Source organism: Epinephelus lanceolatus, chromosome 8, assembly GCF_041903045.1.
Source record: "Epinephelus lanceolatus isolate andai-2023 chromosome 8, ASM4190304v1, whole genome shotgun sequence".
Taxonomy (NCBI): Eukaryota; Metazoa; Chordata; class Actinopteri; order Perciformes; family Serranidae; genus Epinephelus; species Epinephelus lanceolatus.
In genome coordinates, this window is record NC_135741.1 from 23,814,205 (window position 1) to 23,840,604 (window position 26,400).

The window sequence follows — 26,400 nt, forward strand, 5'->3', positions numbered from 1 at the left end:
AAGTGTATCAGGTTGACTGACAGAGGTTTTGTGACAGGCAGTGGCAGCCCCTTGTAATTGGTCCTTACTAAAAGTGAGAAGTGCCAGAACCTGCAGGCTGTGAGATTTTGACATCTCTCCTGTGCTCTTGGCCCCTTCAGTGCAGGTGTCATCCTGGTTTCCAGCTTAAGCGGGATGGGAAGACGTGTGTGGATATAGACGAGTGCACAACCACCTACCCCTGTTCTCAGCGCTGCATCAACACACACGGCAGCTTCCACTGTCTCTGCGTGGATGGCTTTGAACTCAGCCCCAACGACCCCACCATCTGCAAGTCCACGTCAGGTGAGGCTCGTTTGTGTGGGTTTTGCTTTTTGCTGGTTGCTTACAGCCAATTCAGTCCTGAAGCAAATGTTTTCTGTCTTGTATATGTGTGTAGAAGAGGAGCCCTACCTGATCTTTGCTAACCGGTACTACCTGAGAAAACTCAACCTGGACGGTTCCAACTACACTCTTATTAAACAGGTGAGACACACTGGTTCTCAGTTTGACCCACTGAAACACAACAAGGTGAAGCTCTTATTGTTGGCGCTCCATTCACCTGTTAATATTGTACCCTCCTTTGTTTCAGGGTCTGAATAATGCAGTGGCACTGGATTTCCATTATGCAGAACAGATGATCTACTGGACAGATGTGACCACTCAGGGCAGCATGATCCGACGCATGCGTATGAATGGCAGCAACATGGAGGTCAGTGAGGAAACCCTTTTAGCCAGCCAACACATAAGGATAAATACTGTTTACCTCGCTTGATTAAAATTTTGAGTCTCTGACTAGAAACTTTATCATTGTGTAACCTTGTAACTGACTGACTTGGCAGGTGTTGCACCGGACCTCCCTGAGTAACCCAGATGGCTTGGCAGTGGATTGGGTTGGCGGGAACTTGTACTGGTGTGACAAAGGCCGGGACACCATCGAAGTGTCGAAACTCAATGGGGCCTACCGGACTGTGTTGGTGAACAATGGCCTGAGGGAACCTCGTGCTGTGGCTGTGGATGTTCGCTATGGGTGAGAAGCACAACTGATATTATATTTTACAGGCTCTTAAAACACTCTGATGGTAACTGCTGAGCTGTATTTAAATACTGTCACTGTAACACTATCTTTATCCCTGTGCTGCTTAGCTACCTGTATTGGTCTGACTGGGGCGACAACCCTCACATTGGGAGAATCGGTATGGACGGCACAAACAGAAGTGTCATCATAGAGGATAAGATTACGTGGCCCAATGGACTAACCCTGGACTTCATCAACGACCGTATATACTGGGCTGATGCCAGAGAGGACTACATTGAGTTTGCCAGCCTGGATGGCACCAACAGACACACAGGTAACAAACAAGTCCACACTCCTACACAGACACAGTTTTCTTACTGCCTTTACACACTGAGAGCAACTTGGTGACACTTGCTCATAGGGCTGGGCAATATATCCATATTATGTTGTATGTTATATCCCCACAAGTGTAACTACATGTCGTGGTGACTCAGACCTCCCATTAATTTTTATAAACTGAAAACCATTGCCCTCTGTGGAAACAAAGCTTTTATTTAGTTTTATTTTACAGAAACAGAAACAATAAATTTTGAAGACAACAGAGCACACACAAGGTAGAATTTTAAGTCTCGTGTGTTGTACTTTGGCTTCATATGAGTCCGCTAGCCGATGATTATTTACCAAAAATCTCACTGCGTATACGTTTGGTGAAAGCACCAACCCTAGTCAAACCTACAATATTGCCACAATTTCTTTTTCAGGGTTATTTAGTTAAAATATTGTGACATTTGATTTTCTTCATATTGCTGAACCATACTTTCTCAACTGATTGTTGACAATGTGGGACTCCAGTTGCATGTATTAGTCTAAATATTGGTCTGCAGTGACGTAAGATATGTGTGTGTGCGATTGAATGTTTTTAGTAAGTTCAAAGTAACATTAAAATGAAAAGTTATGGAGGCAGGAAGCTGTCGAATGCCACAGTCGCAACTTTAGCTTGAAATAGACAGAGGACTTACTCAAGGCAGTATTTTTGATGCATTTATCGATTTAGTCATATAAATAGAGCTGATGGGGAACTGGGACGCTTTAAGTGGTTTTCATCCTGTCCACTTAACAGGAGAAATGATTTATGGCAAAACCACTCTGGCAGTGAAACAAGGAAGTGCAGAAGAAACTGAATATTCAGCCGATTAGGTTTTGCTGTGGCTACATTTTGTGGGGTGACGGGCTAATGGGCTTGTCAACTGTCTGAATGAGTTTCCTCTTGTCACATAGTCATGCATACATTCACATACTTGTTTGGGAGCCACCAAGCATAAGCAGGCAGGTCAGATGGTTACCCGCTGGGCTGGAGTCCTGCAGCACAGGCCCAGGGGACAGAAGCCCTTTTTGTTCCGATCAGTGAGGCTTCGAGCATGTATGACGTCCGCATAGCGCTCAGTTGTTTAGCACACTCGCTACAATAGTTGATATTGTGAGCCAACCAGGCGTGCAGAAGAATTCTGGAGTGCAACGGGTGTCTGTATTGTTTTATTCGCTAAGCTCTGCTCAACACATATAGATGCATCCCAGTAGTCTCTGAATGAAGAATGAATACACATGTAAAATAGTGTAAAACACTTGTTAGAGAGCATTGTACTATGAGTGTGCGATGATGGAGGAAAACTACTTCATATACAGAATTACAATTCATAATAGAACATCTGACAATCTTGTATTAGCTTGTTGTGTCAGACCATCAGTGGTTTGTCCAGGGAGATATTCAGCCATCCTTAGATACACACACGTGCACACACACACGTTCACAAACACCAGTGTGGCCCCTTGTGTGTTTGCAGAACAAGACTTGTTTGAATTCAGATAGGGATTGACCAAAGGGAGCTTCATGCTAATCTGACTAATATAACAGTTCGACCCGATGTCGTAAAACATGCTAACAACATTTTAGTACTTTAAAGCACCTCACTTGTTATAATCAATAGTGAAACCATGGTCACCTAGGTGTTTTGAACTGCGTGCTTTATGTGTCTTCTTGTGTGTGCCGATCCATGCGTGTGTGATGTATTTGGATTGCTGTGTTTTACAACAGAAACTAATGGTGTGTTTCCATAATGCGCCAACCTCAAATACAGAGAGCAAACACACAAAACGTCAAGAATATGGCAGCAGAAAAAGGTGCAATTAGACTGTGTAAAGCCAAATGAGGTGTAGAAACTATTACATAAGAACAAGATAGCATGGAGCCACTGTAGCTGTGCTCCCCACCCTGCCTCTGATTTATAATTACAGTGCAAGGCTGTCCCAACAGTTTCTCTTTGAGCAAAGTCTAATCTCTAAAAAAAATTATTATTTTTTTTTTTATTAAGGTTTCCATTGGTCACTGAATTTCTAGGATATCATGAAAATTTGAGACATGTTTTATGAATGGGAAAAGTCAGATATTTACCAGTTTCTCATATTCATTTGATTAGACGCTAGTATAATTTCGTTGTATGCACACCTCTCCTCCTCTTCTCATCCACACGTCAAGTCCCTCTCTTTGGGAAAGTAGAGTGTTTGCTATTGACGAGATTTTTTAAGCTAAAAATGTCAACATATCAGGAAAAGATTACTGTTACTGATTAGTTATACAAATTCATTACTTAGAATAACAGTAGGTTTAGTGGTCATTGAACATACCCAGTTACAGTCCACTATTGACATGATGTCCTTTCACATATTACAGGTTATTACATAATATAACACGGCATAAGACAGTTAAAAAAGTTATTACGATCCAGACCTAGGTAGATTTCATGTTATCTTTAAGCACAACTTTTTACAAGTCTCTTTTTGTCATGCACAGTTAACAGCCTTATGGCATCATACATCATAAATAACACAGAAATTATGATAGTAGCGTAACAATAGTGTTGATCACCACTATACACTATAAGAAAAATACAGAAACTGTTGTGTAAACTTAAATAATATCAGAATCTATACAATATGTCATACCAACACACAGATTTTTTTTTTTACCAAATATAAATATGTGCTTACATTGGGTAACCTCTAGTATGGCAGATTTACTGTGCCTAACATCTCGTGACAGTATGATTTAATGCTTGTCTGTTTCTTTGCAGTTCTGAGCCAAGACATCCCCCACATCTTTGCCATGACCCTGTTTGAGGAGCACATCTACTGGACTGACTGGGAGACAAAGTCCATCAACAGAGCTCATAAGTCTCTGGGTACCAACAAGACCACCCTGATCAGCACCCTGCATCGGCCCATGGACATCCACATTTACCATCCCTACCGCCAGCCCCCGGGTAAGAGACGCACTGTAGGAAGCATGTAGCAATGACTGAGAATAGCATGTAGTATATCAGCCCTAGTTCACATAGTCACAGGTCATTGTACACCAGCTGTGTATATTTGTAGTTGTGAAATAAATCTTTAGCTGGAGCATTGGTCCAGGTGTTGGCTGTGTATAAAAAGATGAGAATGGTAGTCATCTAGTCCAAAGAAGAAGATTTTAAAAGGCATTTAAGTGTGTTAAGGTGTAGGAATACATTGTATGTGTTAATAACTATGAAGATGCAAAGACACACACTCTCAAAAAAACTATTATTTTCCCTACTTTAATCCAGTTATCATTAAACATTGTGCTGAAAAACATATTGGTGGGTGCAGCCAGACGTTAAAACGCCTCCCTTTTTTCCTTGTCTTTTCCAGTGCTCGACCACCCGTGCCAGACGAACAACGGCGGCTGCAGTAACCTTTGTCTCCTCTCTCCTGGAGGAGGCTACAAGTGTGCCTGCCCCACCAACTTCTACCTGGCCAACGATCAGCGCACTTGCATGTCCAACTGCACGGCCAGCCAGGTGAGGAGGCTATGTAAACATCATCACTGTGAATATGACGGAGTGACTACAGTTGATAAGTGGATTTTCATATCTCTGTGTCTCGCTGTGTCTTGTTTGATGAACTGCTTATGCCTGGTGATTGTCTATTGACAGCTGGCTGGCTGCCCAGTGCTACAGTATCTAGCTCCTGCTTTGTTAACAGCATCGAAGCAGAGGAGCTCTGGTGTTATGCCCCATCATCTCTTTGATTAATTTTTCTTCTTCCTACTGCAGTTTGTGTGCAAGAATGACAAGTGCATTCCTTTCTGGTGGAAATGTGACACAGAGGACGATTGCGGTGACCGGTCGGATGAGCCAGCAGACTGCCGTAAGTGTTTAACATGATTAGGAGATGATGGTGTGTCACATTCCTGTAACATGTGACATGTTTGGGATTTGTTTTGATTTGGTATTGGGATTAAATTTATGCCTTTTTTTCCCCATTTCAGCTGAGTTCAAATGCAGGCCAGGGCAGTTTCAGTGTGGCACAGGCATCTGCACCAACCCCGCCTACATCTGTGATGGAGACAACGACTGCCAGGACAACTCTGACGAGGCCAACTGCGGTATGTCTTTTTTTTTTAAAAATGCATTTCATCCCCAAATAATAATCTGACACATTTGATATAATCTACATCCTGCCCTGTATATTTTTTTTCTTGTACACTACCATCACCTCTTTATTGCTCAAATCTGCTACTTGTTTCTTTTTACTACAGATATTCACGTGTGCCTGCCCAGCCAGTTCAAATGCTCCCACCCAAGCCGCTGCATCCCAGGTATCTTCCGCTGTAATGGCCAGGACAACTGCGGAGAAGGAGAGGACGAGAAGGACTGCCGTGAGTAGAAGATTTTTTTTTTTTCCCTTTAATTACATTATATATTTTATGAAAGTCTGATTTCACCAGTGCAATAAAAAAAAAGATCCCGAAAGTCATTATTTTGAGGAAGTGTCTAATTATTTTGAGATAAGTAAGTCACTATTTTGAGATATTCACTTACTATTCAGAGATATTTAAGTCATTTTGAGATACTAAATCATTATTTTGAGATAGTATTTCATTTTTTGGAGATACTAACTCATTATTTAGAGAGAGCTTCTCATTATTTTGATATACTATGTTGTTATTTTGAGAAACAAACTCATTCCTTTGACATGGTAACTCATTATTTGGAGAAAGCTTCTAATTATTTTGATATACTGACTTATTACTTTGAGAGTCAAGTCATCATTTCGAGAATGTTTCTCATTACTTTGAGAAACCAATTCATTATTTCAAGTAAGTTCCTCATTACAAGACTTTCGGGATCTTTTTTCCATCACACTGGCAGGTATGGGCTTTTATGTATACTATAATGCCTGCGCTGATATGCTGTTCGGTCACTTTGATGCTTTATTTCACGTAGTAACTATAAATCTGTCATTCTCTCCCACAGCTGAGGTCACGTGCGCACCCACCCAGTTCCAGTGTGCCATCACCAAACGCTGCATACCTCGTGTCTGGGTGTGCGACCGTGACAATGACTGTGTGGACGGATCTGATGAGCCTGCCAACTGCAGTAAGACTTTCATTTTATTTAGCATTTTGTTTATTCTGAGTCATCCTGATTAGTTCTTAAGTGTAACCACCCCTGAATGTTTCCCTCTCCAGCCCAGATGACTTGTGGTGTGGACGAGTTTCGATGCAAAGACTCTGGTCGCTGCATCCCTGCTCGCTGGAAGTGTGATGGCGAGGATGACTGTGGTGATGCGTCAGATGAGCCAAAAGAGGAGTGTGGTAAGATTATCATCTCTTTTTAGAAAAGAAGAGGCAATTTTAGGCTTGTGTTGTTGCTGATTTTATTGTATTGACTAACATTTTCTGTGATTTGTACAGCTGAGAGGACATGTGAGCCGTACCAGTTCAGATGTAAGAACAACCGCTGTGTACCAGGTCGCTGGCAGTGTGACTATGACAACGACTGTGGGGACAACTCGGATGAAGACAAGTGTAGTAGGTGTCACTTTCAGCTTGGAGACAACACCACCATACTGTCAACATTTGTTATCTCACCTCGTCCAGTGTCACTTACACTCATAACTTGTCCACTGGTAGCATACTCACTTTGCACCTCTAACCTGTTAACTGTGCATACAAGCTACTCGTTCAGCACTAACATCCATTCTCTGTCATTTCTGATGCATCTCACCTCATCTGATGTTTGTTTCATTTCATACTGTCCTGTTGGCATGAGCCAGAGGTAAGTCACTCCACCTTCATATGTCACCTCTCTGCTGTGTGTCCATGCCATGTCCACTCTCATGCTCCTGTCCAGCTGTGATCCCCACCCTCTTGTGAGAGTCTGCAAGCTGAGCTCTGACAGATTAACTTTGTGACATTGGTGCTCTTAGTCTCTACTGCCACAAGATGCCACTGCATAAGACTTTATATTTGATGTTAATGACCTCCTTTCATTCTCTCACGTCACCTCCTGCAGTGTTTACAGTACTGATGTGCGGATTGCAGTTATATTTTAAAGAACTTAAACTGTAAATAAATGTTAATTTCTTTAAAAACAGGGTAGTATGATCATGCTAATTCATGATATTGAGTCAGTTTAATACTTGCAGCATCACAGCAGCAGAAACTAAAAGTATGCCTCCATTAAGAGAGATGCTGTGTGCATTTATGCACGAGGATCAGTAGCGTTACTTCACTTTTACAGAAGCTAAATGTTTAGTTCTGTTTCCTGTCAAGTTACAGTTTTTAGATTTGCTGCTCACATGTCCCACCATATTTGCTGCAGTGACATTACTGCGCACATGGAAACAGTCACAGTTACTGAGAGCAGCCTCTCTAATCATTAAATTGTTAAACAAAACACTCATACATCAAAACAATGCATAATTAAAAAAGCAACATAGCCCACAGGGACTGGTAGAGTGTGGGCCTGTAAATCAGAGAAGATAATTCATTCAGGTGGATTGTGGGTGGATGATTTATGTGTACATGCGGATTGGAATGATGTCAGAGCCGATCCGCGCATCACAAGTCTAGAGTCTTTCTCTGTGGCTATTTAACCCTTGTCCTGTCTTTGTGCTGAAGGCTAGAGCAGCCATAGCTCACTGTTAGGAGTGTTTAATCGTGTGTTATGTCACTGACCTTGTCACCTTGTCTTTCATCCTCTGTAGTGCCTCGACAATGTTCAGAAAGCGAGTTTGCCTGCACGAACGGCCGCTGTATTGCCGGGAGGTGGAAGTGTGATGGAGACCACGACTGTGCTGATGGATCTGATGAGGTGAAGAAACTTTAAGTCTCAGTGTCCTTTAAAATAATGTTTTGTATTAATCTGGAAAAAAAGCTACATTGTATGTATTTAGAGTATAAAAGCTGATCCTCTGGGCGTCGGTGGCTTAGTGGTAGAGCAGGCGCCCCATGTACAAGGCTGTTGCCGCAGCGGCCCGGGTTCGAGTCCAGCCTGTGGCCCTTTGCTGCATGTCATCCTCTCTCTCTCCCCCTTTCACACTTAACTGTCCTGTCCATTAAAGGCAAAAAATGCCCAAAAAATATCTAAAAAGATCTAATAAAAAATAAAAGCTGATCCTGTGAATTATGATGTTTCTTCAGAATGGCTGTGATCTGAAGTGTGACAACGACCAGTTCCAGTGTAAGAACGGACACTGTATCCCCATCCGCTGGCGGTGTGACGCTGACCCCGACTGCATGGACGGCAGCGATGAGGAGAACTGTGGCAGTGCTAGTAAGTGCATGTTTGTGTCTATATGTGTTGGTTTGACTTTATTTATTTTTACTACTGTTCTAATCAGATTTTTTTTAACCATGTCTGCCTATATGTATGAATGTGAAACACCTAAAGGCAAACGCCATGAAAAGATGTATCTACCACAGAAGTAGTAAAGATGTCTTCCTGTTTTTCTCAGCTGGGCGTCTCTGCCCTCTGGATGAATTCCAGTGTAACAACACTTTGTGTAAACCCCTCGCCTGGAAGTGTGACGGGGAGGATGACTGTGGAGACAACTCTGATGAGAATCCCGAAGAGTGCAGTGAGTGCAGCCTTGTGATTCACACACATGTTAAATGTCTTTCATTCCTCATCTTTTGTCCTGACCTATTTTCTTTCCTCTACTTTCTTCGTCCCTCTGTCATTTATCTGTTCGGTTCTTAGGGAAGTTCCAGTGTCCTCCCACCAGAGCTTTCCGCTGCCAAAACGACCGTGTGTGTCTGCAAGTGTCAAAGAGGTGTGATGGTGTCAACAACTGTGGCGACAAGTCAGATGAACTGAACTGCCGTAAGTTGTAGAGCTTTTCAGATCGCTGTGAATTCCCCCTCTTTCTCGTCTTTGATTAAACAGATTGCTTACCTGTGTGTGTGTGTGTGTGTGCGCTGTCATATGTCTACAGAGGCTCCTCCAGCTGTTCCTACATGTGAAAAAGATGAGTTCCTCTGTGCCAACGGCAGATGCATCAGCTCCACTCTGCGCTGTAACTTCTTCAACGACTGTGAGGACTATGGCTCTGATGAGATCAACTGCAAGACAGGTGCCTCATGTCAAAACTGATTTCTGTATCACAGCACATCACAGATCTGATGTTAGATCTGTTTAAGCATCAGCAGGATCATCCCTTAAATTTTAAAAATTCACAGACTTATGTTGGACTTGTTTTTGTGTTTAGACACCAAACTAAATGACTGTAGGAGTAACAGGACTCAGTGTGGTGACGGAGACGAGGCCCACTGTGTCACCAACGGCACAGACTCCTTCTGCTCCTGCAAACCAGGCTTCCAGAAGACAGGACACCACACCTGTGGAGGTAAACCATGAACATTTCACCTGACAACCGATGACTCACTTCAGTTATCTAAATCATAGAGTATGTTAACGCTTTGGAGGTAAGGAGCTGGGCAGTTATAATTGTCTGTTTAATATGACTTTCCTCTGGTTCTCCATTTTTAGATAAGAATGAGTGTCTGCAGTTTGGAGTGTGTTCCCACGTCTGCAACAACACCAAAGGTTCCTACAAATGCAGCTGCCACAAGTACTTCACCAGGATCAATGACACCTGCAAGGCCGACAGTGAGGACCAGAGCTACATCTGTTATAAACACTGCTTGTCCTTTCTCTTGGTAATTGTTCACTTTAGTTTCAGAGGCCATCCTTGTAACTTTTTCTGTTTTCCTTCCAGGCATGAACAGCAGTCGACAGATTCTGTACATAGCCGATGACAATGAAATCCGCAGCCTGGACCCCGGCATGCCTAACTGGCGCTACGAGCAGACCTTCCAGGGTGATGCGAGTGTACGTATTGATGCGATGGACCTGCACGTGAAGACGAACCGCATATTCTGGACCAACTGGCACACAGGACGCATCTCCTCGTATGAACTTCCAGGACCATCATCATCATCCTCCTCGAGTGAGGGCAGGATCACCAACCTGCAGGTAGCATCAGTTTAAATGTGTGCGACACAAAAACTCTCCATCATATTACAAAAACACCACACACAGTCACATGAGCATGCTATGACCACCTTTTGTTTGTGTCCAGATCAAAGAGCTGAAGATGCCTCGAGGTATAGCGGTGGACTGGGTGGCCGGTAACCTGTACTGGACCGACTCTGGTCGAGATGTAATCGAAGTGGCTCAGATGTCAGGCCAGCACTGCAAGACCCTCGTCTCTGGTATGATCGACGAGCCTTACGCCATCGTAGTGGATCCACAGAGAGGGTAAGAAACAGCGATCAGCTCTTTGATGGTGGCTTCAGGGCAACAGTCATATAAAATATACAATTTCTATCATGGCTTTTTACTGTCGTTTGTTTTGTAATAATGTGTTACAACTTTGTGATTCCCTTCAGCACCATGTATTGGGCAGACTGGGGGAACCACCCTAAAATTGAGACAGCTGCCATGGACGGCACTCTGAGACAAACTCTGGTTCATGAGAACATCCAGTGGCCCACAGGTCAGTACTGCATCAGTACTGAATGATTTATCGGAACCCTGGTTCGTTCAGAGAATGGAAATCACACATCGTGTTTCTGAGCAACTTCCTGCTCCACATTCACAGTTAGATAGCTTCACTTTAAGGAGCTGTGCAGCACAATGACAGCCCTTTGTTGTGTATAGTTTGTCATGTCCAGTGTTGGGAAGGTCGCTTTTGAAATGTATGGATTACAGATTACTAGTTACCTGTTAAAAATGTAATAAGAAATGTAACTATTTTAATTACTTCGTCAAGGTTATATAAAGCTGAAGGTTTGACATGGAGCATTTTAACAGCATTTTTACAACTGGTAAATGAGCTTTACACTGTAGAGCACTGTTAAAACCCTTTTCTGATTTCAGAAAGAAAAAATGTTGTTGACTTTCCAGCACTGACAGGTGTTCTTGTCCAACAAGAATGCCATCTGCTTAGGCATGGCAGACTTAGGTTGCTTAGAGCAATGCGCATTGATTTCAAAGGCAGTGCAAATTACAACAAGAGAACCAGTCAAAAACAACACTCAAAATGTAAGCACGTACTGCCAAATAAATGGAGCCTGTCTGGACATAAAGACAGCTCCTTGTAAGGCATTTACCCTTGATGGTGCTCGTATTTGACTGTGTTGTCTGGAAATATGCCAAAAGAGGGCATGCTTGTGCAGCGAAAAGATGCTATACAGAACAGAATGAAGGTCGTATTGCAAGAGCTTTTTACTGAAAAGAATAAAGAATGTATTCAGTGTAACCTATTTGTATTCACCAACATTTTGATTAGTAACTGTAATGGATTACGCTTATATTTATTTTATAATTTAATTACATAACGCTGTTACATGTAACTTGTTACTCCTCAACTCTGGTCAGGTCTTACTTGCAAGGCTGTTCTGTCTCTCCAGGTTTGGCAGTGGACTACTTCAACGAGCGTCTTTACTGGGCAGATGCTAAACTCTCAGTGATTGGCAGTGTTCGTCTGGATGGCTCTGATCCAGTCATTTCTGTCTCCGGCATCAAAAACAGTTGAGTTTTTTTTTTCTTAAACTCGTTTGAAACGTTAAAGATCAGAAATCTGGCATTAAACATTGCCTGAAGATTTTTCTGTTTTTAACCCACTTCTTTTTTTTCCTTCTCATTTTCAGACCTGCTCCATCCGTTCAGCATAGATATCTTTGAGGACTACATATACGGGGTCACCTATATCAATAACTTTGTCTTCCGGGTCAACAAGTTTGGCAAAGGCCCCATGGAGAATCTCACCACAGGCATCAACCATGCCACTGACATTGTCCTCTACCACCGTTACAAGCAGCCGGAGAGTGAGTGTCATACTGATTCTTGCCTTTCTACACGTATAGTAAGAAAGTCATGAGATGGATATTATTTTTAGTCATGTAAATTAATACAACTGGTTTTATACATTTAATGCTGGTTTGCCTAATGGATGTCTTGTCCCTCTCTCTGCACCAGTGACTAACCCATGTGACAGGAAGAAGTGTGAGTGGCTGTGTCTGCTCAGCCCCAGTGGACCAGTGTGCACCTGCCCCAACAACTATGTGGCCGACAACGGCACATGTGTGGAGAGACAAAGCCCCACCCAGTCACCCTTCTGTAAGTCTGCAGATAAAGTCCACCGATGTGCATATAGCTGGGCAGTAGAGCAACAACCCTACTTTCACTTCATCAAACTCCTGGGTGGCTTTATGTTCAGATGCTGCACACAAAATGTTGATTCATAATGCAGTCTCCCCCACCCCTCTCCACAGCTCCCCCTTCAGGGCCCTGCGATATTCAGTGTCAGAACGGCGGGAGCTGCTTCCTCAACGCCCGCCAGGTGGCCAAGTGTCGCTGCCAGCCCAGCTACACCGGAGAGAGATGTGAGATCAACCAGTGCCGGGACTACTGCAAGAATGGGGGCACATGCACTGCTTCTCATACAGGTAAGAAGACAACACACTCATACTTAATGATTGATGTATTCACCGTAGACCAACCTGCTCAGACTTTCATTAGCTCCTTTACTTAGTTTGCAGTTAAGCAGGGGGGTGAACTGTCCCTTTAGCATGAAGTTTCTTCCTTTTTAATGATAACTTATGTATAACAAGGTCTCAGTTATGTATATTTCTGTGGAGACAAACCATCTTTGTAATGATTTTGTTACACCAGCGTGAGTGTAAATACCCTTGTCTGTCTTGAGGTTATTCAACAGGCACTTTTCCTTGTGGGAAAATCTTTCTAACTACTAAATTATTAAGTGAATAAAAACATGTTATGGCAAATTTGATGTGAAATGAAATGCTTTTCTGGCAAGTAATTTAAGGCCACTGATGGCAGCTGGGCAAACATGTTTTATTTGCTCTGAAAATCATTAGTACAATTTCCACCCATCCTTTTGATGTCTGTGAAAGCTCTAAGCTCTCTGGAGTATTCATTAGTAATGATCCCATGCCCAAGTGCTGCAGCAGGGAGAACACGAAGCAGATGATTTCCAAAAATCACGAACTCTCGTCCTATGCTAGTTCTGCATTGATTCTATAATGTGTAAAATCAATGTAAACTTGTAGTGACAGTCAAGTAAAATTCTGCATCCTGTAAAGGAAGTCAGTTGTTGAGATACATAGCTATATGCTTTGTGTAAGTCATTGTAGTTGTGTTCACCTATATTTGTCTCTATTTTTTTTTTAAACTCACAATTCATATCTTACGTGTGTCCCAGGTGCCCCAACCTGCAGATGTCCAAAGGGCTTCACAGGGCCTAACTGTAACCGCCACACGTGTCAGGACTACTGCCTGAACGGAGGCAACTGCTCCGTCAATATGGGCAACCAGCCAACCTGCAGCTGCCCGTCTGAGTACAAGGGAGACCAGTGCCAGTACAGTAAGTGGGAGCACTATCAGATGTTTGCTACATTGTCTTTAAGGAGTTTTACTTCACTGTAGATTGTGGATGGATGAAAAAACAATCTGTATGGTTTCTCAGCTTCTTTTATATCTATTTTTCTGTTGTTTCAGAGAACAAAAAAAGCCCCACTACATTACAGTCCTATGGTAGAAGTTTGAATCTATGGCAGCTGTTTACACCTCTCACGTGTCTTCTTTTCCATCCCCAGCTGATTGTGAAGGGTTCTGTCACAACGGTGGAACCTGCTTACAAACCTCCAACGGCACCAAACTGTGTCTGTGCCCCACTCAGTACATCGGACACCAGTGTGAGCTGGACAAATGTCTATTCTGCGGAACGGGCAAGTGTTTGACGTCAGCCTCAGGCGAGGTTTCCTGCAGGTGGGTACACTGTGACGATGTGGCCAGACATCAATCTATCACTCACTTTACAAAGAACGCTAAAACTGGCATCTGAACATAGCACCCATCATTCTAAAACCATGGACATTATTTGCTGCTATATGAGGACTCTGAGGAGATGTTATTGAGCAACATAATTATTTTTTTATCTGTGTGTGTGTGTGTGTGTGTATGTGTGTGTGTTTAGCTGTCCCAACGGTCAGACGCAACCCAGCTGCTACTCCTGTTTGGACTACTGTGCAAATGGCCAATGTTCGGTCAACACTCGCACACTGCTGCCTCAGTGCAAGTAAGATATATCACCTGACCACCACTAATCAAATACACATTAATACACTCTCTCTGTCTTGTCTGTCTTTCACACTCAAATACACACAGGGCTCATGCCAGCTCCTTTTTTACTCCTCTTTTTTTACTGTGCACAAATCAGGCAACCCACCCTGTGTTAATGGGCTTCACCACTCATTTGCCTGTGCATTTACTGATATGTTGTTTGTAAATTCATCATTTAATATTCAAGGTTATGATTAGACTGTCTTAATCTATAGTTTCTACCCAGTGTACTGGGGATTTTAGCCTTGCGTGACTGAATGGAAATAATAAAGGATCAATAGTTGTGTTTATTGCCAAAAAGATATCAGCAGCATTCCCACAGATCCTTGAAATCCTTGAAAGTTTATGAATTGAGGGGGAAAGAACAAGGTCCTAAATAGATATTTGTCATTTATGTGTTTAATTTCTATTCTTACACAAAATATATAAATTCAAAGTTCTTTTGATTTATTTATTTTTTCACTGAACATTGATAAATAGACCATGTTCTGCTGTCTGTGTGTGCGTCTCCTGCAGTTGCGTCACTGTTTCACACGCCACCTGCCACCACCTACACAGCACAATAGAGAAGTGTTCAGACATTGGAGCCTCTTTCTCTTTTTAATTGCTGTCTGTGAGCTTCTTAAAAGCGTGCTAGTTTTCTTTAAAACATTTCTCAGTAATTAACCTCAAACCATGCCATGTTGAGTCCTTGAATTCGAGGGAATTTGGCCTTGAAATGTCATGAATATGATGCTTAAGAAGGTGTAGATACCCTGCATCATAGTCTCCTCCACTCCCTGACTATAACGTTATGTATGATACAGATTAAAAGCAAAAATTACAATTCCCAGGTTAAGTGAGGAATAATCCAATAAGGGAGCTTGCACATTCTCATTCATGCACACTCATTGTTGTAACTCTGATTGTGTGTCCAGGTGTCCTGTAGACTGGAGGGGATACAGATGTGAAATTGCAGCAGCTGCTGTGGATTCTAATCCTCATAGTGGAAGTAAGTTTCACAGTTCAGACAGTCCTGTCAGTAAAACATGCACTTTGATTCTGTTTACTCACATTATTTGTTCACTCGCAGGTACTGCCTCCGTCGTCATCCCAGTGCTTCTGCTGCTCTTACTGGCACTGCTGGTGGTTGGTGCCATCTTGTGGTACAAGCGGAGAATGCGCGGGTGAGTCCTGGTTTCAAATACTTCACATCCAGACTCCATTTTTCATCCGTTCCTCACACTTTCTGCTATCTAGCTTCTCTTTTTCTCCTTCCTTTTGATAACCATCTATTTCCTGTCTCCCAGGTCTCTATGGCCGGGCAAATCTCGTTCTCAGTGCTCGCGGTAACTTCATAGGGTTACACATGTTGACCCACAAATCCTGTCCCCCTCCTTACCTTAATATCCAGTCAGATTGGTCATGCTGTTCGTCAATCCATTTGTCTTTTCTGTTGGTCATTGTAGAAATCTGTTTGTCATTGCCTGCCATCTCCTGTTTGCCTCCCACTGGGCTTCATGCTCAGCACCACAGGGACATATTAACTCTTATCTGAAGTAGCTTTGATGGTGATGCACAAATAATCGAAGTATTTCGTCCTTCTTGCGTCTCCATACCTTCCCTTGTTTACATGTTTAAATGTTAGGCTTACGCTATGTGCTTGCATAGTTAAGTATAAAACTGTGCATCTATAAAAAACGGTTTATGTGCTTGCAAACAGCTGAATATTTGCAATGTGAAAATCCAGCATTCTCCACTATAGACATGCTGCAGTTTATTCTCTGGGTTTGATCAAATGACCTTTTGTCAAAAGCTCATTTGACAACCTATAATGTTTGTTGTCTTGATTGTGTGGATTGTATGTTGCTGGTACTGAGTCAGTACCTGGTTTATGGCAAGTTTTGATACTTTTCAAGCCCCTGTAATTGTTTTAATTTAAGGTTTCTCCCCCAAAAAATAGCTCACAGTCTTCTTTTTTAACTGCTTAGATGGTTAATCAGTTTGTTTATATTGTCTGTCTGCAGTGCAAAGGGCTTCCAGCACCACAGAATGACGAACGGAGCCATGAATGTTGAGATTGGGAATCCTGCCTATAAGATCTATGAAGGAGACCCAGACGATGACGCTGGGGAGCTCCTGGATTCAGACTTTGCTTTGGACCCAGATAAGGTAACACAACTGAAAGCACCTTTATATGAAGGGTCTGCTCACTCAAATCACAGAAAACATATCTTCTCACTTACACCTAGTGGTCAATAGCCATGTAGGTAGTTTGAGTTTATGTACCTAAATCTGAAGATTTCTGAAACTTCTTAGTGGTGGGGAATTTCATTTTTGCTGCCGTTTCTTTGGTAAAAAGTAGTTCCATCAAAAACTGTTCTGAGAGATGCCTTTAAAAGATCCAGAGTAACTGGGACATTGTTTGTAGAAAGACACATGTAATGCTTTGACCCAGATTGTCTTGGGGTGGTAGCAAAAATTTTAGACTCAACTAGAGACCATCTTGCACTGGGATCACTCCAGCCAAGATACAGGACCCGCAACTTAAAAATGAATGTGGGCAAGGGGCATAAAGTGGAGGGTGACAAAGCAGCATTCTGACTATGCTATTAATAACTCATAGAAACACTGTGCAATAATCCAACTTACGACTTCTGTTCCCGTCTCCGTCTTTCTCAGCAATAACTCTATTATCAGTGTTGCTGCACTGAGTCTTTCCGTCATTCAGCTTTTGACCAAGAAACTCTATTATAGTCCAATATATTTAAATCTCTGAGGTCATAAAGTCTGATAAAAATATTTCCCTCTGCAAATATGTAGGCCTGACACGCTGTCCTAACAGAAAGCAAGTGCCTCTCTGTCCTCACTGAATCTGTTAAATATGCACTTATATTTTGTCATGTAAACAAACCACTGCACCTGTCAGCTGTGCGCCTAATGTTAACAAACCACATAGGAAATCAGCTGTGCGCTCGATCATACTTGAGACATAACCACTGAGGAGATAGGTGAGTACTTGCTGTCTGCCTACGCTTGTACTTTTTAAAAAAGAAAACATGTTTTATAATGTGATATTTACTGGAAATTACATTTACAGTAAGACTAGTATGTCATCAAAAATGTGACAAAAACGTCATAGTATAGTATGTCATCAGAAATGTGATAAAAACGTCATAGTATAGCATGTCATCGAAAATCTCACAAAAACGTCATAGTATAGTATGTCATCAAAAATGTCACAAAAACGTCATAGTATAGTATGTCATCAAAAATGTGATAAAAACGTCATAGTATAGCATGTCATCGAAAATCTCACAAAAACGTCATAGTATAGTATGTCATCAAAAATGTCACAAAAACGTCATAGTATAGTATGTCATCAAAAATGTGATTAAAAACGTCATAGTATAGCATGTCATCGAAAATCTCACAAAAACGTCATAGTATAGTATGTCATCAAAAATGTGATAAAAACGTCATAGTATAGCATGTCATCGAAAATCTCACAAAAACGTCATAGTATAGTATGTCATCAAAAATGTCACAAAAACGTCATAGTATAGTATGTCATCAAAAATGTGATAAAAACGTCATAGTATAGCATGTCATCGAAAATCTCACAAAAACGTCATAGTATAGTATGTCATCAAAAATGTCACAAAAACGTCATAGTATAGTATGTCATCAAAAATGTGATAAAAACGTCATAGTATAGCATGTCATCAAAAATGTGATAAAAACGTCATAGTATAGCATGTCATCAAAAATGTCACAAAAACGTCATAGTATAGTATGTCATCAAAAATGTCACAAAAACGTCATAGTATAGTATGTCATCAAAAATGTCACAAAAACGTCATGGTATAGTATGTCATCAAAAATGTGATAAAAACGTCATAGTATAGCATGTCATCAAAAATGTGACAAAAACGTCATAGTATAGCATGTCATCAAAAATGTCACAAAAACGTCATGGTATAGTATGTCATCAAAAATGTGATAAAAACGTCATAGTATAGCATGTCATCAAAAATGTGATAAAAACGTCATAGTATAGTATGTCATCAAAAATGTGACAAAAACGTCATAGTATAGTATGTCATCAAAAATGTGACAAAAACATCATAGTATAGCATGTCATCGAAAATGTGATAAAAACGTCATAGTATAGTATGTCATCAAAAATGTGACAAAAAAGTCATATTATAGCATGTCATCGAAAATGTGATAAAAATGTCATCAAAAATGTCACAAAAACATCATAGTATAGCATGTCATCGAAAATGTGATTAAAAACGTCATAGTATAGTATGTCATCAAAAATGTGATAAAAACGTCATAGTATAGCATGTCATCGAAAATCTCACAAAAACGTCATAGTATAGTATGTCATCAAAAATGTCACAAAAACATCATAGTATAGTAAGTCATCAAAAATGTGACAAAAACATCATAGTATAGTAAGTCATCAAAAATGTGACAAAAACGTCATAAAAACATAGTATAGTATGTCATCAAAAATGTGATAAAAACGTCATAGTATAGCATGTCATCGAAAATCTCACAAAAACGTCATAGTATAGTATGTCATCAAAAATGTCACAAAAACATCATAGTATAGTAAGTCATCAAAAATGTGACAAAAACATCATAGTATAGTAAGTCATCAAAAATGTGACAAAAACGTCATAAAAACATAGTATAGTATGTCATCAAAAATGTGATAAAAACGTCATAGTATAGCATGTCATCGAAAATCTCACAAAAACGTCATAGTATAGTATGTCATCAAAAATGTCACAAAAACATCATAGTATAGTAAGTCATCAAAAATGTGACAAAAACATCATAGTATAGTAAGTCATCAAAAATGTGACAAAAACGTCATAGTATAGTATGTAATCAAAAATGTGATAAAAACGTCATAGTATAGCATGTCATCGAAAATCTCACAAAAACGTCTTAGTATAGTATGTCATCAAAAATGTCACAAAAACATCATAGTATAGTATGTCATCAAAAATGTCACAAAAACATCATAGTATAGTAAGTCATCAAAAATGTGACAAAAACGTCATAAAAACATAGTATAGTATGTCATCAAAAATGTGATTAAAAACGTCATAGTATAGCATGTCATCGAAAATCTCACAAAAACGTCATAGTATAGTATGTCATCAAAAATGTGATAAAAACGTCATAGTATAGTATGTCATCAAAAATGTCACAAAAACGTCATGGTATAGTATGTCATCAAAAATGTGACAAAAACGTCATAGTATAGTATGTCATCAAAAATGTGACAAAAACGTCATAGTATAGCATGTCATCGAAAATGTGATAAAAACGTCATAGTATAGTATGTCATCAAAAATGTCACAAAAACGTCATAGAATAGTATGTCATCAAAAATGTCACGAAAACATCAGTATACTATGTCATCAAAAATGTCACAAAAACGTCATAGTATAGTATGTCATCAAAAATGTGACAAAAAAAATGTCTTTTGAAGGAAAAAAAAAAAAAAATGCCTCTACGGGTGCCACTGATCAGTCAGGAGTAATCGATTGGACCCCCTGAAACAAAGACCCAGAGCAGGCAGACACACTATATCAGGCCAAGTAACTAACCAAAACTATCTGCAAGGGTTGTAGTGGTGGGGAGGGGAAACATCTTTGGTTCTTGCCATTTGAGTGAATTGACCCTTTAAGAGACGAAATGTTTTTATTTTTTGTAATTTGAATGACCTGACCTTTTCAAGCACAAAATGCAGTAAATGCTGCCTTCACATTTAAAGCTTGTCTGCCTTCCTCGTGCCCTTTGAGTCACCATGTAATTTTCTTCGCTCTGCAGCCCACCAACTTCACCAACCCAGTGTATGCCACCCTGTACATGGGCGCTCACAACAGCCGCAACTCTCTGGCCAGCACAGATGAAAAGAAGGAGCTTCTCTCCCAGGGCGATGAGGACATGAGTGACCCGCTGGCGTAGAGCTCGGCATGGATTGAACTCTGCCAACATTGCCCTGCCCGACCCAGTGCTGAGCCGACTAGCGCTCTCATCTTATGCCTTTTACCAACTGAAAAGAAAAGCAACAAAAACAACAAAACAACAACAACAAAAAAAGCGAGAACACTGTATAAAATGTATAAAATGAAGGACTACTTTTTTAAGTGATTGCAGTATTATATTTTGTTCTTTGACAAAAAAAATCCTCTGGTGACGAAAAGGAACCATTTTATAGACATTTATTCAGTTCTTCTTTTTAATTTTGCTCACCTCCTCCTCACAACTCTCCCTCCCCTCTCACGCATATAGCCACTACCTCTGTGCAAATGTAAAAGATAGAGAGATACAAATGGCAGTGGAACAATTTTAATTTTTTATTTTTGTATGAATTGTATAGGGGAGAGGAAAAAAACAAGAGAATATTGTTCCATCCTAGAAAACGTTGCCAAGTCTTTGTTGTTCATGAAAGAGAGGAGAAGTGCCAGTGCTCACTATGAATGCTTCCTGGATGCTGGTTCGGCTCAGTCTTTCACATCGTGTGTACGTTTGCTGCTGGAGGTCTAAAAGGGGGGCCGAGGCTGGGAGAGTACACATGGCATCTCCGACGGTGTCTGTTCTGTCGTCTCAAAGAACTACATTCAAGTGATTGTCTTTTACCTCCTTGCACAGACTAAAGTTAAATATATATATTTGCATATATATAAACAAATATTAACAAAGTGTCTTGAAAATATACCCAGGAATACAAACATCAGTAACAAATAGCAGTCTGTACTTTTTAAGTCTTTTTTTTTTTCTTTTCTTTTTTTTTAAGTCATTGTATAATTGACATACTCTGTCAGCAATGAATGAGTCAATGGCAGTGTGCGAGTGCGCTGGATGAAGATGATTGTAACAAAGTCCACATTCCAGGATGAAAAAGTCTGGGATGGATATCCGTGGCCTTGGTTTAGCCTACTGCAGGACACTCTGGACAGGAGTCGGATTTCGCTCTGAAACTGTTCTAGAAAGTTCCTTTTGGGAGTGACGGCAACCTTCTGTGAATTTCCGGTCATCACTGAAAAACAATCTGAATAATTAGCTGGTTGCATTTGGCTTTTGTTCCTTGTCTTTTGATTGTAAATGTACTTTCAGGAAAGGCTGGGGAGACCGTTTGATGGTACGTACTTCTGTGCAAGATTGAGTTCTTTTTTGTTTTGTTTTTAATTGTATGTAATTACATGGATGTGTAATTTAGGTTAATGCTCATTGTTAAGTGCATTCCCAGGAAGGGGACTGATCGGCTTCCTGATAAGCATTCCTTTGTTAATTCCTTTGCCTTGCTGCTAACGCTAACCATCTGTTTATCTGTCAAACTGGTTTTTAGTCTTTAAAGTGTTGCTCTCTCTGTGTGTCACTGCTCACCACGCTGCTTTTAACTGAGCTTATCAGCCATACCTGCCATATCACTCTGCATGGTGCTCTCACACACCCATCCTAGAGGAAACTCTGTGGCTTTGCCCTTCACTTGTTAACAGTATTCATCACTTCTTTCTTTTTTTTCTTTGTTTTTTTTTTTTTTTTTTACATCCTGCTCTGTTAGATTTTCACCCGACCATGTAAATTAGAACAATCATTTTTCAGTTGGAGAATTTCTTTTGGTGGCAAAAACCCACATGGATATTTGTGGTTCTGATTGTTTTGTTATGATTCTATTTCTTTTTGATATAAGAAAATTAAATGGATTTTTATAGTAGAAATGTACGGTGGCTCTGTTCGTCATTTGGAGAGGAAAAGCAATCGCTTATTATTTCTGACTGGAGTGCATCAGAAGTGAACATCAAGTATCCTTCTAACAAACAAAAGAAAAGAGGAAATAAAACATGAACATGTAGTAATCACTTGTTTTGGATGTTGCTTCATCACAGAAAGTCTTGTTCACATTTACTAATATTTTTGCACTGTCTTAGACCATAGGCATAACGTAGGAATTTTGAAAATTGAAGTAGTTCCCCTTTAAAAAGGCTTGAAAGGTACTGAACTCATCTAACAATGAGGCCTGAGTTGGTCTTAAAATGTATTAAATCAATTAAAAAAAATCAAAAGTCTTATAAGTGCAAAGACATGGGGAAAGGGATTTTATCAACCTTTCTTTTTCTGAAGTTGTTTGTCTTCTCAGATAATTGTCAACATAATTTCTTTGATAATTACTGTATGCCCTCGCACTAATGTGACGCAGAATGGGATGTTAGGACCAGCAACACTCATATTTTGTTTCTGGCCATGTTCAAAGCAGAGGATCTGTTGGATGCTAGCTAGCTGTCACTGCACCCTGAATGACATGGGGGAGCGCAAATTTACCCAAGATTGGCTATTTAACCAAGATTTTATGTCATGGCTAAACCTGGTTCAAGGCCATGCATGCAAGGCTTGGTGTATTTTCTGGTTTTCAAACTCAGAACGATGTGAATCAAGGCAGTGGAATCCTGCAAAATCATTGAAACACAAAATCATGAAGAAAACCGGCCAACAAACTGTGTTTGTTCAGTTCTGTCCTACCCTTCTCTCTGCCATGAGACAAAACAAAAATCATGTTTTAGGTTACAATAAACATGTGGAAAAAATGTTCTTAACTCAAAGTAACTGATGTTGGCTCAAGGCCCACTGTCTGGGGGGTTGAGGGTTATAGATGACCCCGGCCCCATGTCAATGGGGACCTATGAAAAGGTCTGTGGGTGACCTTTGAACTTGATCAAGTACAACAATTTACATAATGATACCACTGACAATACAAGTTTTATGTATTTACTTGATAAATAAGTGTATTTTTATCATCAAAACATATTTCAATGTGCTATCTGATACTCCCACCCCCCACAGGTAAGGTACTATACTATGATGTTTTGGTCACGTTTTTTATGACATACCATGACGTACTGAAAATGTCATACAAAAACGTCATAGTATAGCGTGTCATCAAAAATGTGACAAAAATGTCATAGTACAGTATGTCATCAGAAATATGACAAAAACGTCATAGTATAGCATGTCATCAAAAATGTTTTGATGACATACCCATTTCCTACCTACCCACCCTACCATATTATCTGGTCCTTGCTACCTCTGAATGGCCCAGTCTCAGGAGGAGATTTATTTGTTCTTTATCCACTGTGTATTTTTATAGTGAAAAGTGTTCTGTGCATTTATCGTGTATAAAATGTGGGGATGGGGATGATGATGATGATGACAACAACATCTCCACTTTGGCCTGGCCTTCTGGCTCCCCCTTGCCATAACATATTCCTGAGGCAGCATTGGATGTGAACCCCAGTCTCCCACACTGAAGTCAGTAGTCTTAACCACTGAGTTATCCTGCCTACACATACACACTTTTCTGCGGGCACATTTAACCTTTTTATTTGGCCGTTGGACTTTCATTTTTACCTGCCCTGGATAAGTTTCAAATCTCCCACCTCAGAATTCCCAAGCAGCTCTTTAAGCTGCCTGAGGTAGTCCACCTCACACTTCCATTGTGTTTCACAGAGCCTTTCACTCTCTCCTCTGGACAGCGGCCTTTAAAATTCAGCAGCCCTGGACTAGGATCGAACATTCAACCTCAGGACTTCCAACCGGTCCTCTAACAGCCTGAGCTACCAGGCCAAAGACACTTTGTGTTTCTTAGACATTTTAACTTTCTCCTTCAGACATCAGCTTGCAAAACAGACTGACTGTTCCCCTGAGAATTGAACCCCAGTCCTCTGACCTTCAAACCAGTCTTCTATCCCACTGTGCTAATGAACTGGAGACACATGAGCTCTCTTCGTTGAAGATTTTCAGTCTCTCTTTTGGACAAAGGCATTCAAAAGTCAGCTGTTAAGGTGTACTAGTCAAAGGAATTAATTAGAAACAGCTGTTCAGAAGGCAGACTCTCTGCTTTCAAATCAAAGGCTTAAACTCTATCAACCTATCAACATCAACATTATAAGGATATTTTCAATCTTGACCTGTCCTGAGGGGGACATGAATACCGGTATCAAATTTCATGGCAGTCCACGCAGTACATAGAAATATACAGAGAAAAATCACACACTTCATTTGGACAACGGCATTCAAAATGATAAAAAATAAGATGATAGTTTAATGACATACTATACTATGACTTTTTTGATAATATTTTTATGACATACTATACTATGACTTATGGTGCGGTCCATCTGACAGAGGGGACAGATGCACAATGCGGAGTACTGGCCTCGTTGGCTCATATGTTATTTTTCTTCAGATTTGGTTATGATAAAATTGGTGTTAAATTTCATCACTTGTGGCATTAAAAAAGTCTTAAATCTAAAAGGTCTCAAGCTGCAGGAGCCTTGTTTCACATTTCTGAATGCAATAACAGTCTTCAATCTTGTAGTTCCATAATTCATCTTATTTATTAAACAGGAAGTGTCATTTTTCAGTCAATAGACAATATCATGGATAATTTCCTCTAAAAAGTCAATATCTTGATTTGAATGTACATTAATATAAATGTCCACTTTAAGAATAGTGTCTCATACAATGTTGAGCCAAATTTAGTAGTGTAAAGATGTATCGCTCCCTCTGTGCCAATAACTTTCAACAGCTGTTAGGAAGGAATGCATCATCTCTTTTAAAACAGAGGAGATTTAAAAACAAAAACTTTAAAAAAATAAGACCTTATAGGAATGGAAACGTCCTTCATCCATCACCACATCTATAGCAGGTTAACATCATCTGGGCCCTTAATCAGCAGTCCATGTGGAATCTTCTTCATACATTTGTCACATCCCAAAATGTCACTTACAGTGTGACAGGAAGTGTCGTCAAAGCGTTTAACATTCAGTATTTTAAGAACTACTTGGACAAGGCACGGAGTTCATCAGTCATGAGCTTTAAGACATCAATGTACTAGAGAGGTGAATAAAAGAGTCATCTCAGTATTCTCCTCACCTTCTAGTTTAAAGCTGGAAATTTTAAACTTCTGCATATTGTTGTCAGTATTATAAGACTGTTATAGAACAAGGCAATAAAAATACAATCTTTAACACATGAAAGATGTAAAATAAACAAATTATGGCTGACTTGTGAGAGATAACACTGTTTACACAAAAAAGGCACTTCTTAAGCAAAACATTTGGTTTGGCTAGCTTGTCCAAAAGAACCAGTAAAATCAATAGTCTTTCCTCCCAGATACATGCGATTGAAACGTAAATAATAGCTCTTGACTGAATGTGTCGACTTGGCTTAAAGTTAGGAAACAGTCCCCACATGTCTCATTGTAATATCGAAGCTTCTCTGTTATCTGAAGGAAGGTTTTTGCACGTCTCTTCAAGGCAAACATACCGGCAGCAGGGCCTGGCTGACTCCCAGTCTGAATCCTGCTACGATGGCATAATCTGAGGAAATTAATAGTCTTGGGAATAAGATCCACATGTTGGCAGGAGCAAAGTTCTTCCTGCTTCGCGGTCCACCAGTCCTCAATTCACCTCACCTGCTTTGTAGTCCGACTGGTCCGCTTCTCCACGGCAACAGAGCAGGGAAAGTCTTGTGTTTTGCGGTGAGACAGGAGAAACCCATTGTGCTTCTGTAATGATGCCTGCTCTCTTTAAAGTGGCTGTTAAGGGCCTCCATAAATAAATAAATTACCCAGCTATAACAAGGGCTCTGTCCTGTCCCTCCTTTCAGTCTTTGTGATCTGCAGCCTCAGGGTTGAGACAGACCATCAGGACACAGGGAGGGAGGTTATAGTGGGGAGGGGAGTATAAGTGACGAATAAGTGGTTTAGGGTCTCTTCCAACCGCTCCGGATCAACGCGTCAGCTCGCAGGAAAGGCTGGCTTCGGAGATCTGTGAGTAGGCATGGAGA

General features: G+C 40.6%; 2 protein-coding genes across 6 annotated transcripts in view; one reads left to right on the forward strand and one right to left on the reverse strand.

The window, feature by feature from the left end:
- The window catches only part of LOC117258890 (low-density lipoprotein receptor-related protein 1), a 122,361-nt gene extending 100,087 nt beyond the window's left edge, over positions 1–22,274 (forward strand). The window contains exons 56-89 of the mRNA XM_033630109.2: positions 141–324; positions 419–504; positions 611–730; positions 861–1,048; positions 1,165–1,370; positions 4,165–4,353; positions 4,760–4,908; positions 5,164–5,257; positions 5,379–5,495; positions 5,649–5,768; positions 6,367–6,489; positions 6,582–6,707; positions 6,807–6,923; positions 8,102–8,208; positions 8,538–8,670; positions 8,852–8,974; positions 9,097–9,219; positions 9,332–9,469; positions 9,605–9,742; positions 9,886–10,005; positions 10,115–10,371; positions 10,478–10,656; positions 10,788–10,894; positions 11,811–11,930; positions 12,051–12,227; positions 12,379–12,519; positions 12,675–12,848; positions 13,625–13,786; positions 14,019–14,190; positions 14,399–14,500; positions 15,462–15,535; positions 15,617–15,710; positions 16,551–16,695; positions 20,380–22,274. Of these exons, the coding sequence (XP_033486000.1) occupies positions 141–324; positions 419–504; positions 611–730; positions 861–1,048; positions 1,165–1,370; positions 4,165–4,353; positions 4,760–4,908; positions 5,164–5,257; positions 5,379–5,495; positions 5,649–5,768; positions 6,367–6,489; positions 6,582–6,707; positions 6,807–6,923; positions 8,102–8,208; positions 8,538–8,670; positions 8,852–8,974; positions 9,097–9,219; positions 9,332–9,469; positions 9,605–9,742; positions 9,886–10,005; positions 10,115–10,371; positions 10,478–10,656; positions 10,788–10,894; positions 11,811–11,930; positions 12,051–12,227; positions 12,379–12,519; positions 12,675–12,848; positions 13,625–13,786; positions 14,019–14,190; positions 14,399–14,500; positions 15,462–15,535; positions 15,617–15,710; positions 16,551–16,695; positions 20,380–20,517 (4,743 nt within the window). The 3' untranslated portion in view covers positions 20,518–22,274. The remainder of the gene's footprint in view (positions 1–140; positions 325–418; positions 505–610; positions 731–860; positions 1,049–1,164; positions 1,371–4,164; positions 4,354–4,759; positions 4,909–5,163; positions 5,258–5,378; positions 5,496–5,648; positions 5,769–6,366; positions 6,490–6,581; positions 6,708–6,806; positions 6,924–8,101; positions 8,209–8,537; positions 8,671–8,851; positions 8,975–9,096; positions 9,220–9,331; positions 9,470–9,604; positions 9,743–9,885; positions 10,006–10,114; positions 10,372–10,477; positions 10,657–10,787; positions 10,895–11,810; positions 11,931–12,050; positions 12,228–12,378; positions 12,520–12,674; positions 12,849–13,624; positions 13,787–14,018; positions 14,191–14,398; positions 14,501–15,461; positions 15,536–15,616; positions 15,711–16,550; positions 16,696–20,379) is intronic.
- Positions 22,275–24,922: 2,648 nt separating this feature from the next.
- fmnl3 (formin-like 3) overlaps positions 24,923–26,400 on the reverse strand; it is a 47,901-nt gene continuing 46,423 nt past the window's right edge. For all 5 annotated transcript variants that reach the window (XM_033629070.2, XM_033629069.2, XM_033629067.2 and 2 more), the window contains one exon: positions 24,923–26,381. Coding sequence is in view for 2 of the 5 variants with exons in the window: in XM_033629069.2 (XP_033484960.2) it covers positions 26,317–26,381 (65 nt within the window). In the remaining 3 variants the exon portion in view is untranslated. The remainder of the gene's footprint in view (positions 26,382–26,400) is intronic.